Source organism: Dendropsophus ebraccatus, chromosome 7 (genome assembly GCF_027789765.1).
Source record: "Dendropsophus ebraccatus isolate aDenEbr1 chromosome 7, aDenEbr1.pat, whole genome shotgun sequence".
In the NCBI taxonomy this organism is placed as follows: Eukaryota; Metazoa; Chordata; class Amphibia; order Anura; family Hylidae; genus Dendropsophus; species Dendropsophus ebraccatus.
In genome coordinates, this window is record NC_091460.1 from 6,760,971 (window position 1) to 6,774,234 (window position 13,264).

Consider the following 13,264-nt stretch of genomic DNA (forward strand, 5'->3'; position numbering starts at 1 on the left):
TTTGTGCAGTGTGGTGTTGGGTTATACAGGTGGATCAGTATGTATTTGTGCAGTGTGATGTTGGGTTATACAGGTGGATAAGTATGTATTTGTGCAGTGTGGTGTTGGGTTATACAGGTGGATCAGTATGTATTTGTGCAGTGTGGTGTTGGGTTATACAGGTGGATCAGTATGTATTTGTGCAGTGTGATATTGGGTTATACAGGTGGATCAGTATGTATTTGTGCAGTGTGATATTGGGTTATATATGTGGAGCAGTATGTATTTGTGCAGTGTGATATTGGGTTATATATGTGGAGCAGTATGTATTTGTGCAGTGTGATATTGGGTTATACATGTGGATCAGTATGTATTTGTGCAGTGTGGTGTTGGGTTATACAGGTGGATCAGTATGTATTTATGCAGTGTGATATTGGGTTATACATGTGGATCAGTATGTATTTGTGCAGTGTGGTGTTGGGTTATACAGGTGGATCAGTATGTATTTGTGCAGTGTGATATTGGGTTATACATGTGGATCAGTATGTATTTGTGCAGTGTGATATTGGGTTATACATGTGGATCAGTATGTATTTGTGCAGTGTGATATTGGGTTATACATGTGGATCAGTATGTATTTGTGCAGTGTGGTGTTGGGTTATACATGTGGAACAGTATGGATTGGTGCAGTGTGGTGTTGGGTTATACATGTGGATCAGTATGTATTGGTGCAGTGTGGTGTTGGGTTATACATGTGGATCAGTATGTATTGGTGCAGTGTGGTGTTGGGTTATACAGGTGGATCAGTATGTATTGGTGCAGTGTGGTGTTGGGTTATACATGTGGATTAGTATGTATTGGTGCAGTGTGGTGTTGGGTTATACAGGTGGATCAGTATGTATTGGTGCAGTGTGGTGTTGGGTTATACATGTGGAGCAGTGTGTATAGCTGTACAGTGGTGAAAGCTTACTAAAGGTGGAGCATTATCTGTTGTTGCCCTGTGGTGTTCATTTACTATTGGTGGAGCAGTACTTATTGCTTCAATGTGGTGTTGGGTTACTGGAGCAGTACTTATTTTTGCACTGTGGTTTTGATTTTTCTCTGGTAGAGAAGTATTTATTTCTGCACTGTGTTTTACTACAGGTGGAGCAGTATTTATTGCTGGTACTGACTTGGCCCTATTCTGGGATAAAATGTGCACTGCATGGCGGTATCTGGCACTGCATAGTAGTATGTGTTTGTTGGTGAGGCTTCAGCATCAACATGGATCACCTGGTGGGGCCCGAGAAGAAAATCTTTGAGAAGCCCTGTTCTATTGGATAGTGTGACATCATGTGACACCACTCCAGTTGCAGCGGCCATCCTCATCGGCCTCTTGTCTGGCCACTTCTACACAATGATGTCATCACAAGACCGAGCACATGGAAAGATTTCTACTTCTGGCCAGATAAAATCTCTGCTCCGCGCTGTGTGAACCGTACGTTCCGCCGCGAAATATCATATTCCATGTAACAAGACAAGCTAGTAAACAGAATTTACCCAATTTGTATTAAGACTATGATGAAAATGTTTATTATGTTACCAATATTGTTTAATTTTACAATGTGCATTCCAGGTCTGGATTTCATTTATTGTGTTAAAACAGTAAATGGAAAGGGGAAAAAAACAGCGCAATAATCCAGAGAATTTTTATTGGAAATATGAAACATTTTGCTATTGCGTTGGGTAGAACTAAGCAACTTTACTGTCAAGATTTCTGGACAAACCCTCGGCCTCGGGAGACCCTGACTTCAGGCAAACGTTCTCACTTACAGACTCCATCGAATGTGTCAGCGTTCCTGAGAATTCCCAGCTCCGGCCATGTAAGGTTGGACACAGTTCTTCCTTGTTACACTTAGGTTAGAGGGGTATTCCGCTTAAACATAACTTCTGATACATTGCTGCCCATTGTGAGACTAACAATTCCTTACATACTTGTTATTATCTATCTATCAGTCTCCTTCCCCCAGTTCTCAGCTGCTGCTTTCTGCTAAAGATTTAAAAATCTGTGTGTGAACCTGTCTCCTCCTTCTCGCCCTCCCTTCTGAGACAACAAGTCCCTGGCAGGCTTTATCTGCAACATTGTAGCTTCCTTGTAATGCTGGAAGTGTTAATCACTGTGCGTTCATCAGCAACTTGGCCTCAGATCAATTCCAGCATTACAAAGAAGCTACAATGTTGCAGATACAGCCAGCCAGGGGCATGTTTACATCAGCCGTCTCAGAAGGAAGGGGGGAGAAGGGGGAGACAGAGAGATAGGCTTACTTGCAGATTTTTGTGTTTTCAGTAGGCTTGATCGAACCTCGGAAAATCCTAGGATCGATCAAACTCGAACATTTCTGAACCTTCCGCATTAGATTGCTTATGCCTTCCCGGTCCGTGCGGAAGGAGGAGCGTGCCCGGGGACCGCCTGGATTTCCGGGATTTAGCCTATTACCTAGGCAGAATGCCGGAATTCCAGGCGGTCCCCGGGCACACTCATCCTTCCGCACGGACCGGGAAGGCATAAGCAATCTAATGCGGAAGGTTCGGGTATGTTAGAGTTTGATCGAATCTAGGATTTTCCATGTTTCGATCATCTCTAGTCTTCAGCAGAAAGCAGCAGCTCAGAACTGGGGGAAGGAGACTGCATAGATAATAACAAGTATGGAAGGAGTTGTTAGCCTCACCATGGGCAGCAACATATGAAAAGTTATGTTTGAGTGGAATACCCCTTTAATGTTCACATAATGGATCTTCCATGTGCAAGATTTCAATACAGATTTGAGAAATAGAGGGGGGAAAAAAAACGAGGCTGACCACCTAATTTCTGCATTATATCTCGTCTGTCCAGACACAGGTTATCCATATTTAATGAGGCTAAACTGTGAGTGGCTATCGGTATCTACATCAGAGGTGTCAAACTCAGGCCCTCTGGCTGTTAAACTATAATTCCTATCATGCCTGGACAGCCAAAGCTACAGCTCATGGGTCTCCAAACTGCGGCCCTCCAGCTGTTGCCATACTACATTTCCCATCATGCCTGGATAGCCAAATCCAAAGCTTTAGCTGTCCGGGCATGATGGAAATTGTGGCTTTGCAACAGCTGGAGGGCCGCAGTTTGGAGACCCATGCTTTAGCTGGAGGGCCGCAGTTTGGAGACCCATGCTTTAGCTGGAGGGCCGCAGTTTGGAGACCCATGCTTTAGCTGGAGGGCCGCAGTTTGGAGACCCATGCTTTAGCTGGAGGGCCGCAGTTTGGAGACCCATGCTTTAGCTGGAGGGCCGCAGTTTGGAGACCCATGCTTTAGCTGGAGGGCCGCAGTTTGGAGACCCATGCTTTAGCTGGAGGGCCGCAGTTTGGAGACCCATGCTTTAGCTGGAGGGCCGCAGTTTGGAGACCCATGCTTTAGCTGGAGGGCCGCAGTTTGGAGACCCATGCTTTAGCTGGAGGGCCGCAGTTTGGAGACCCATGCTTTAGCTGGAGGGCCGCAGTTTGGAGACCCATGCTTTAGCTGGAGGGCCGCAGTTTGGAGACCCATGCTTTAGCTGGAGGGCCGCAGTTTGGAGACCCATGCTTTAGCTGGAGGGCCGCAGTTTGGAGACCCATGCTTTAGCTGGAGGGCCGCAGTTTGGAGACCCATGCTTTAGCTGGAGGGCCGCAGTTTGGAGACCCATGCTTTAGCTGGAGGGCCGCAGTTTGGAGACCCATGCTTTAGCTGGAGGGCCGCAGTTTGGAGACCCATGCTTTAGCTGGAGGGCCGCAGTTTGGAGACCCATGCTTTAGCTGGAGGGCCGCAGTTTGGAGACCCATGCTTTAGCTGGAGGGCCTGAGTTTTACACCTGTGCTCTACATCAAGAAATGTTGTTTTACAACTTTTTTTTAGGACATGGTAGAACATTCAACACCACATGGACTACCCAGAGTGGGTGTGAATATAACCTAAAACCAGCCATACATTGCAGATTGTTTTATCTCGTGATCGCTATAAAATTGCACTCAAATTTCAATAAGAAAAAACAAAAAAATTGGCACTAAATCAGTTGATATCAAACAGATTTACAGATCTCTACTCATCTTAATACGGTTCAGCTCACTCAAGGATCAATTACAGATGCCCATAGAAGTCTATGAGATGGTTCAGCTCAATGATGGATCAATTACAGCTGCCCGTAGAGGTCTATGAGATGGTTCAGCTCAATGAAGAATCAATTACAGCTGCCCATAGAAGTCTATGAGATTGTTCAGCTCAATGAAAGATCAATTACAGCTGCCCATAGAAGTTCATTAGAGAGCTTAGCTTACTGAAAGATCAAGTTACAACTTCTCACAGATATCTATGTAACGGTTAAGCTCACTGAGAGATCAGGTTAAAGCTACCAATAGAAGTCTATGAAATGGTTCAGCTCACTGAAGAACCGGGTTGCAGCTGCCCACAGAAGTCTGTGACATGGTTCATCTCACTGAAGGATCAGACCCTTAAAAGTCAAAGAGTGGTTGGGTAGAGATAGAGGCAGAGAGAGAGAGAGAGATGAAGAGGCTGCAGCAGCTTTTGGTGAGTGCTATATCTAATTCACAGCTTACATTGCTTAGTACTGCATTATCATGTCTATCATACTGATGCTTCTTAGGGTGTGCTACAGGAGGAAACCACCCTCACATACCTCTCTTCCTTATCTCACAGAGAACAAAATTATTGGGCAGCTAAAATCCAACATGGCCGACTGTTATCTCTCCCAGATATCTGCCATCAGAGTCAGGATGTCCTAATACACATTACATGGTCCCCTAGTTCTGCCCAGAGTGGAGAGCCACTGCAAAGAGTTGTTCATTCAGATAGGCACCAGGCATACCCTATCCCCCGGTATCAGCTCAGCTACAACAGCCAAATCTGTAGGGACCATCTGATCGTTGGGTTGTGGAGTCTGAAAAAGGATTATCCCAAAGAAAACACGAACACGGGGGGAGGTCAGAAATGTGAATATTTTGGGGGCAAGCAATTATGAAATTAAAATAAAATAATGAAATGTGTTCTACCTGCCACAGCCGGGGGACAAGCTTCGTCTTTTACGGGTATTAAGTGCATTCAAAAAATTTAATTTAGGAAGAAACAAAAAAAAAAAAATCTAATTTTTGCATTATTTGTCTGTTAGAGTGTCGGCTTCTGTGACTACAAGGATAGCTGAGGGTATGAAGTGCCCAGCACCAGGCCAGGTGGCATTGAGTTATCTAGAACACACATACATATGTGAGTTTATAGAACGTCATGGTCCAGGTCTTGAGGTGGGTAGGGGGAATAAATAGTAGGATATAAATATTGTGAAGAGTCTATAAGCTTCTCTTCTAATATCACAACTTTGTGTCTCTAACCTAAATGTTGTATCTCATGCCTAAGGCCACAGGAGTCAGGACCATCACAACTCTCATTCCAGATATGGAAAGGGATGACGGCCGACATTATGGGGTGGAGGACGCTTGACGTGTGAGGAACTTATAGAACAAATAGTCATTAGCCATCTCTAGTGAAAGGGTCAGGAACCTATGTAAGGAGGTGGTGGATGTCCCTCTACCACCTGGGAAGGGGAAAAGTATTCACATCATTTAAGTAAAAACAACTCTGAGAACTTTAAGGAATGTCTATCATGTCCACAATTTATACAAAGTGCAGTATAAAACAATCCGCCTTCACCATGAGGGTCGACAACATATGAATCGCACATTAAAAGACTTGGGGGACGAAGAGGGGAGATTAATCCTATGGTATGAAGTTCTGAAGCTGGGATGTGTGCACCCACAAACCAACACCATCTTCTGACATCACGGATCTACGGTTTGGTCCAGTGTCGCCACATCGAAAAGGATGATCCCGGTAGTGCATTCAGGAAAAAAAAATCCATAAGAGATGAGTTCAGATTAACATTCATAGGAAAATAGTCCATCACCAGGTATGTAGGAAGAGAGTCATTCGTCCTATATGTACAAGAGTCCTCTATCAAAAGAACAGATGGAAAGGCACCTCATGTCCTCTTCCGTGTAATGCTTGCCCTTCTCGTGAAGAAGAGGCTTATGGAGGAGAGCTATATCCCTTGGATCCATCAGGGTAAGACAGGAAACTTCTTGGAAGACCATGAAGATTCTGTTGATCCATTGACCAATTCAGAAGGTCTAAGTCTGTTCTCCAGAATTTAAGAAGAGTCCAGGATATATTGAACTTGTTCTACATAGGTGGCACGATGAGGCCGGTCATGGCTGGAAGGAAAACAGAGACAAAGTGGTGATGGGATCGTGTGGTCTGCCAACTCTGTAAATTTTCCATAAATATGGTTAGGATTACATGCCTCAAATGTGGCATCATCATCTCAGTCATACCTGATCCCTCTAAATATGTGGTAAAAATATATAATACTATAAAAGAACTTAACACAGGAGGTATATGAGAAGACTAACCAGCCTCCTAATGTATGGACTTCCTTTAAGAACAGGATACTGGACCTTCTCAAGGTTTTTCGTTAAACTAGTAACTAATATGGTTTGGTCATACGCCAGAATGTATAGGACTCAAAAGGACTCATGGTTCCAGGGAGTTCAGTTTCTTGTTCTGGATCCTCATGACTAGAATTAGGCGGATCTACAGTACGATTTGCCAACCTCCAACCCATAATGAATCGGCAATCAATTTATTTAGTCTTATAAAAAGTCATTCTGATTCCTTAAAATGCGAAAGTCCAGAGACTCATTGCAGATTTCTTCAGGGAATTGGAAAACTTACAAAACTCAATGACTTCTGCAAGATTAAATGAATTTATGGCAAATTCAATAGATTTAGCGTTGGCAAACCTTACTGTAGATTTAGGGCCCTATTCCACAGTAACGATAATCGGCTGGATCGGCCCCATTTGGCCCGATTCGGACGATTATCGTTCGGTGAGATAGAGAGAATGATCAGCCGATGATCGTGTCATCGTCTGATCGTTCATTTAGGGCCAGACCTAAAATTATCGTTCCCCCACCGCGCATCGCTACGGTTGAATAGCGGTGCGCGGCGGGCGACCGACGATTTGACAAGCAGCAGCAGCATACATTACCTGTCCAGGCTTCTTCTCCCTGCTGTCTTCATCCCCGGGTCCCACGCGCTCTATCTTCAGAATGGCCGGTCAGCTGACGGAGCGCTCAGCCAATCACAGGCCGGGACCGCCGCGACCTGTGATTGGCTGAGTGTCGCCTGTCAGCTGACAGGCCATTCTGAAGCTAGAGCGCGCGGGACCTGGGGACGAAGACAGCGAGGAGAAGAAGCCTGGACAGGTAATGTATGCTGCTGCAAGGACATCGGTAACAATGTCCTTGCAGCCCTCGCTCAACGATCATCGGGCTGTGGAATAGGCCCAGTAAACGAGCGGCGATCTAGCAGATGGCCGCTCGTTTACATTGTTGATCGGGGCCTCCTCGGCCCGTGGAATAGGACCCTTACTCTGCTGTACTCCTGACCTATGAAGTAAACACATATAGATCGATAAATATGGTTCTTTTATGATGGTGTCCATCAGTTCATCAGTGATAGTCTCTTACCTTGAAGACTGTTTGCACTGGAGCTGGTGCAGGTTGGAGGAGGGGAGTTTTGGGGCCGCACGACTGGTGCAAAGGCGCTCTTCTGCTTGACGGCAGAGATCATATTGACTGGAGAGAAGGAGAAGACACCAGCCGGAGTGGCGGAGTTTGCACTGGATGGAAGTGTTATGGATGAGGCTCCCAGTGGAGGACTTGCGGGCATAACTAGGGAAATACGGTGGAAAACTTGATTAAAAAAACAATGAGCCTTAAGTCAGGGTCATATCTATGGGAAATTCCTGGTGACAGATGGTCTTCATCTGGGGCTACAAGGACCAATGAGGTTAACTGTGATGGTAGCAACATATAGATCTGTGCCAACATCTGCATGCGCCATCTGTAATGGATATTAGTGCTTTGGAGCCTTTTGGACCCCCCAGGTGATGTGGAACTTGCTTGACAAGCCATGACTACCTGGGTACAAGGCTCTACACTCACTTGCATATGGAGAATTGGCAGTAGAGCCATTGAGAAAGCTTGGAGAGGCCGGTACTCCCAAGCTGGTCATCCCCGCTCCTGCATAGCCGTTCATGCTGGAAGTGATGGTGTTATAATTGGACTGCTGGGGGGTGGAGCTGGGTACGTAGCCTCGTGGAGAGACGCTACTTGTGTTCCTGGAGTATCCTGGAAGAAGAATGAATATTGACATAACAGGAACATAACTCACAAACTACCCAAGCCGCCCCCACTTAGATAGATAAACGTGGATACTTGGCTTCACTTTTCTTCCCTTTACCTTGATCGGACGTCTGGGACGATTCGGCAATGTTGATGGCCAACTGGCTCCCAAAGGAGTTGACGCCCATCATGCCAGTGTGCGGATGGTTGGTTGTCAGTGAGGAGAGCTGGTTGGAGTTTCGGGGTACGCTGTACAGTGCTTCAGCAATGTCTGCTGCTCTTTTTAAGATAATGTCCTGGGTAAAGACGCAAAGTTCTGATGTTTTACCTGACATCGTTGTGAGGTCACAGATAATATAATGTGTATGAGCAACTGTTCTTGAAATATCCAAAATGGGGTACCAAAGGTATCTGGCAGCATTGTATCTACTTCTCAGGTTGACCCAGCTGCTGCGGGATTGGACTCCAGTCTGGGTTATAAGCTCTGTTCATGCATAAAGAAGCCCCCCCCCCCCCCCCCCCGTGCCTCTAACGTTAATGATCCACCAAATGTTACCTGGTTATTGTGCGGCATTCCATATAACGCTTCCACCAGGTCAGCTGCTCTCTTCAACAAGACCTCCTGTAGGCGAAAGGAAGAGGATGGTCAGTATTAACATGGCTTTATATTAAGAGGAAACCAGAATGTTGTAAATCGGTGGGGGACGAATAGTAGATAACAATACACAGGTAGACCTTAAGGCCCTTTTACATGGGACAATTGAGTGTTCCATTCCTCTTGTCGGCTGATCATATATTTTGTGCAGCAGTAAAGTCCATCATTATTAGCCGCACATCTTTGTGTAAACAGAAGTGCGGACAATAACAATGAATGTTAATGGCTGCACCAATGATACAGCTATCGTTTGTGTGGCCTGGCCACACCATTTATCATGTCTTAGAAAGGCCTGCAGACAAGCACTGATCCTTGCACAGCCCCATATTGGGTTATGTTGAAGCACCCTAAAGACCTTAGATACACCTTAGATTTTAGACATCTCATGATGGTTTCGTCCGTCAGTCTAAGGTGTATGGGGATCTTTAGGGTCCCTTTACATAGCCCTATATGGGGCTGTGCAAGGACGTAAACAAGCACTGATTGGTGCTTGTTTGCAGGCAACTGACAGACAAATAATAGTTCAGCCATCAGTTATGTCTCCTGCCCGCCGCCTATTCTTTCCACACACACAATCATTGGGCATGGCTGAGTTCTCTATGGGAAAGGGAGGGTTAAGCAGCAGGGAATGCTCTTGCTGTGGCTTATCTATCTCCAAAAACAGGTCAGATGTGATTTTCCATCACGGTCAACCCCTATTACCTGGTTCAGAACCACCTCTTACAACTTAGATTGACTACCTAATCCGCCGTAATCGGTATGTTCGGTATAGGTTAAACAGACCAGTAGATTTCAGGTAGACCTCAGATTGGGGACCAGTAGATCTCAATCCATAGGTCCGCTTCAGAGTGGGGACCAGTATATAGCCTTCAGGTAGAACTCAGCATACGGACCGTAAGATCTCAGCCTACATACATATAGACCTCTGTGTGGAAACCAATAGATCTTGACTTGGGACCATTGTCTTCCAACCTACTGCTTGAACTGATTGAGAATTAGAAGCTATTTATAAACAGAATGATTGCTACTGGACATAAATCTCTGGTTAAATCTGCATATCAGAAGCTACTGAGGTACAATATATTGACAACCTATAGGTGGAAATATAATGGTCCCATATATGAAGTCTACAAACAGTAGATCAAGATCTATTGGTTCCCACTCAAAGTCTTGCTAGTAGACTGAGATATCATCTGGTCTAAGGTCTATATGTATATTGGAGTCTGTTGGTCTCCACTCTAAAATCTACAATGATCTACAACATAGGGATTACTGGTTCTATCTATAATACATTATAGGAGAATTCCACCTTTAAGCAACATAAAGACCCATTGGGATGTCAGACATTAGACACACGTTAAAGCTCTCATGCTGGGATTTATGTCAGGATAGCACATCACAATATTTTGGTCATTTAAGTCAGATTTGGAAGATATATTGAGGTGGAATTCCACTTTAATGAGTTACTGTCATCAGGAAGAACCCACAAGCCACAATTTGGTAAATCCACTAGAATTTCACCAACCTGTTTGTGGCTCAAAAAGTTTTACTTTCTTGGTTCTTGGTTGTTATTTGGCTTTCAATCTCCGATCACAACATCAGTGCCAACGGCTGATTGTTTCCACAGATATGTCTACATCCTGCCTTCTTTATTTCATTACCCTCCTTTAAGTACTCCGGTTTTCCTTCCCACCCCCCTTGCTCCAGCTCTCTCCCCACTCAACGTCTCTTCCATCCTCATATAAGACGACGCATTAATCTTCCATTACTACTTCCTTCTCGGTCCTATCAATCGAAGATCACACCAAGGCTGAGCCCGAAGCCTCAATCAGCTGCTAATTGTATTCATGGTCGTCCATAGGGACCGGAGCGAGTTACAGCGCCGCGCCTTCACTTAGGGCCCAATCTACTTAGTAACCACTTCTTTGATGGTCATAATGCAAAAAGTGGATTATGTGTAATGTGAAATTATTGACCGACCTAAGTGGCTCCTTTAAAGGGCAAGAATATCCTGGGCTTGACTGTGGATAGAAGATACACATACTGCGCAGGTCTCATTATACGGAAAAATTTACTATTTTTGGAAATTAAAATTTTGAGATTCGACACAGCTCCTGATCCAAATCTAGTCTGACCTGGGCCAGAAATAAATTTCAAGACAACATCTGCTTAAGGTACCGAATCTCCACTTACTAACCTCTTTAGACCCGTAGGAAACAGGTGGAGGCGAATGGCATATGGACATTATGAAGCATTAAAAAAGAAAAAAAAATGGCCATTCCATACAGGCACTGCTCTCATGTAAAAAAAAAAAAAGTTTTAATAAAACCAGCAGGATACAACAAACACATTTGTTTCAAAGTTGGAACGACTTCTTCCTCAGGTAAGTACTAATCAAGTCCTGTGTATAGTCTTCCTTTAACTAAGGAGGGGATGACCTCAGCACAAAGCTTTGCATAATAAGCCTTATTTAAAGGGAAACTATCGGCAGGTTAGATGAATCTAACCTGCTAATAGCTCAATATTGCACAGGGGACACCAAGGAGGAAGGTATGTCTCTTACCTTCATCTGACAGATAGTATAATATATTCCGTTAGGGTTAAGGGGTAACCCAGGGTTAGAAAAACATGCCAACTTTTTTTTTTTTTTTTTTTCCCCAGAGACAGCACCGCTTTTGTCTCCAGTTTGGGTGCAGGTTCTGTAACTTAGTTCCATTGAAGTGAATGGAGCCTAACTTTACACCGAGGAGCCACCAGAGACATAAGACTGATGGGAATCATACAAATAGTCTGCAGACAGAGAACTTCTCGAATACTATTCACAGAGATATCAAAACAAGAGAGCGCATGGATATTGGGCAGCCCATTAAAGCTCAGGGGGGGTCTCTGCGGATGCCGGATCAGCGAAGCGGTGGGATAATGACTTCCCTCCTTGGACAGCTTTTCACCAGATCACTGGAGCATCATGTACTTATCATAGAGGTAGACAGAACCTAGATCTGCTTGTCCTCCCCGAGACGCCCAACTCAGACGAGGTACCCTGGGACTTAGAGGGATGGCATGTACCAAGAATAGTGTGCAGGAATCCTAGCCGGGACTACAGAGCAAGTGTTCTCCATTGAGAGACATCTCTGAGGAATGACTGACTCTCAGATGTCGTCTGCACCAAACCTTCTACAATGTGTTTGCCCAGGTGCATTAACACTTCATGGGAGTTGTATAGGCTAGGACTGACATTATGGGGCCGATAAAGGTAGTACAGTAGATTCCCCAAACCTGACTAAGGCCATGACTTCTAGCTATCTCGGAGCGTTTTTTGTGTGTTTATTAACCATTGCTGTAATGGTACACATCTCCTCTACTCCTACTATCCCTCCTCTTTCCTGGACTAATATACAGAGTACAAAGAGTACAGACCCCCACGTCCTATCATTGTCTCTTCTGGTCCTACTGTCCGTCCTCTCATTGAAACCACTGTAAAGAGTAGAGACCCCATGTTATATTATTGTCTCCTATTGTCCTACTATCTCTCCTCAAGAATAATATAAAGAGTAGAAATCCCAATGTTCTATCATTGTCTCTTCTGGTCCTACTATCTGTAGCCAGGAGACATTTCAACACTAAAAGTATCAGTCTTTTTGGGTCCCTGGGATTAATATAACAAGTACATACTCCCAATTTCTATTATTTCCCCCTCTTGTCCTTATATTCTTGATGTCCCCCGGACCAATGTGTGGATCCCACCGGAATCAGCTAGGCAAGTGTCTAATGTTTATGGGGCCTCCACCTGGCATCTAATCCTGGCATTGGGCATGTCAGCGACTTCAGTTCCATCTTCAGAGAATAATGTAGAAATGACCATCTTATCCGTGGATAGCTCTTGTGGCTGTCAGCTATGGACCCAAGCCCAGACGCCCCCCCCCCCCCCCCAATAGTGAACGAGTGGGATAGGACTGAACATACAAGCATACAAGGGCTCCAATTAGGTTCCTTTGGTTCTTCTATCACCCCTCCCCCTTCCCTGTATTCATCCCCTCCTTGGTTGAACTTGATGGACATGTGTCTTTTTTCAACCGTATTAACTATGTAACTATGTAATTATACAAGGGTGACAGCAGCAACAAGACATGATGGATGGTGAATGGGATAGTGATATATAGATGATTAAATCCAATGGGACTCGGCCCTGGGCCCCCGACAACCTCACAGGTCATATCTGGGATCAGTCGCTGATCATTATACTGACAGGAGGGCGGCATTAATGTCTGTTCTGTGGGGGAAATGCATATCCCTCATAGTATCATCTATAATACTACTATTATCTTACAGGCTACAGAGGACTCTTGGGCATTGGGGGGGGGGAGCTTCACGCTCCTGGCTGATTAGTCC

General features: G+C 44.8%; 1 protein-coding gene across 2 annotated transcripts in view; it reads right to left on the bottom strand.

Annotated features, from left to right (window-relative positions):
- Positions 1–4,089: 4,089 nt before the first annotated feature.
- Positions 4,090–13,264, bottom strand: part of LOC138796642 (transcription factor COE3-like) — an 89,186-nt gene continuing 80,011 nt past the window's right edge. For both annotated transcript variants that reach the window (XM_069976267.1, XM_069976266.1), the window contains exons 12-16: positions 8,777–8,842; positions 8,339–8,516; positions 8,041–8,226; positions 7,564–7,767; positions 4,090–6,246 (exon numbers count right to left, since the gene is read on the bottom strand). In XM_069976267.1, the coding sequence (XP_069832368.1) occupies positions 6,215–6,246; positions 7,564–7,767; positions 8,041–8,226; positions 8,339–8,516; positions 8,777–8,842 (666 nt within the window). In that variant the 3' untranslated portion in view covers positions 4,090–6,214. The remainder of the gene's footprint in view (positions 6,247–7,563; positions 7,768–8,040; positions 8,227–8,338; positions 8,517–8,776; positions 8,843–13,264) is intronic.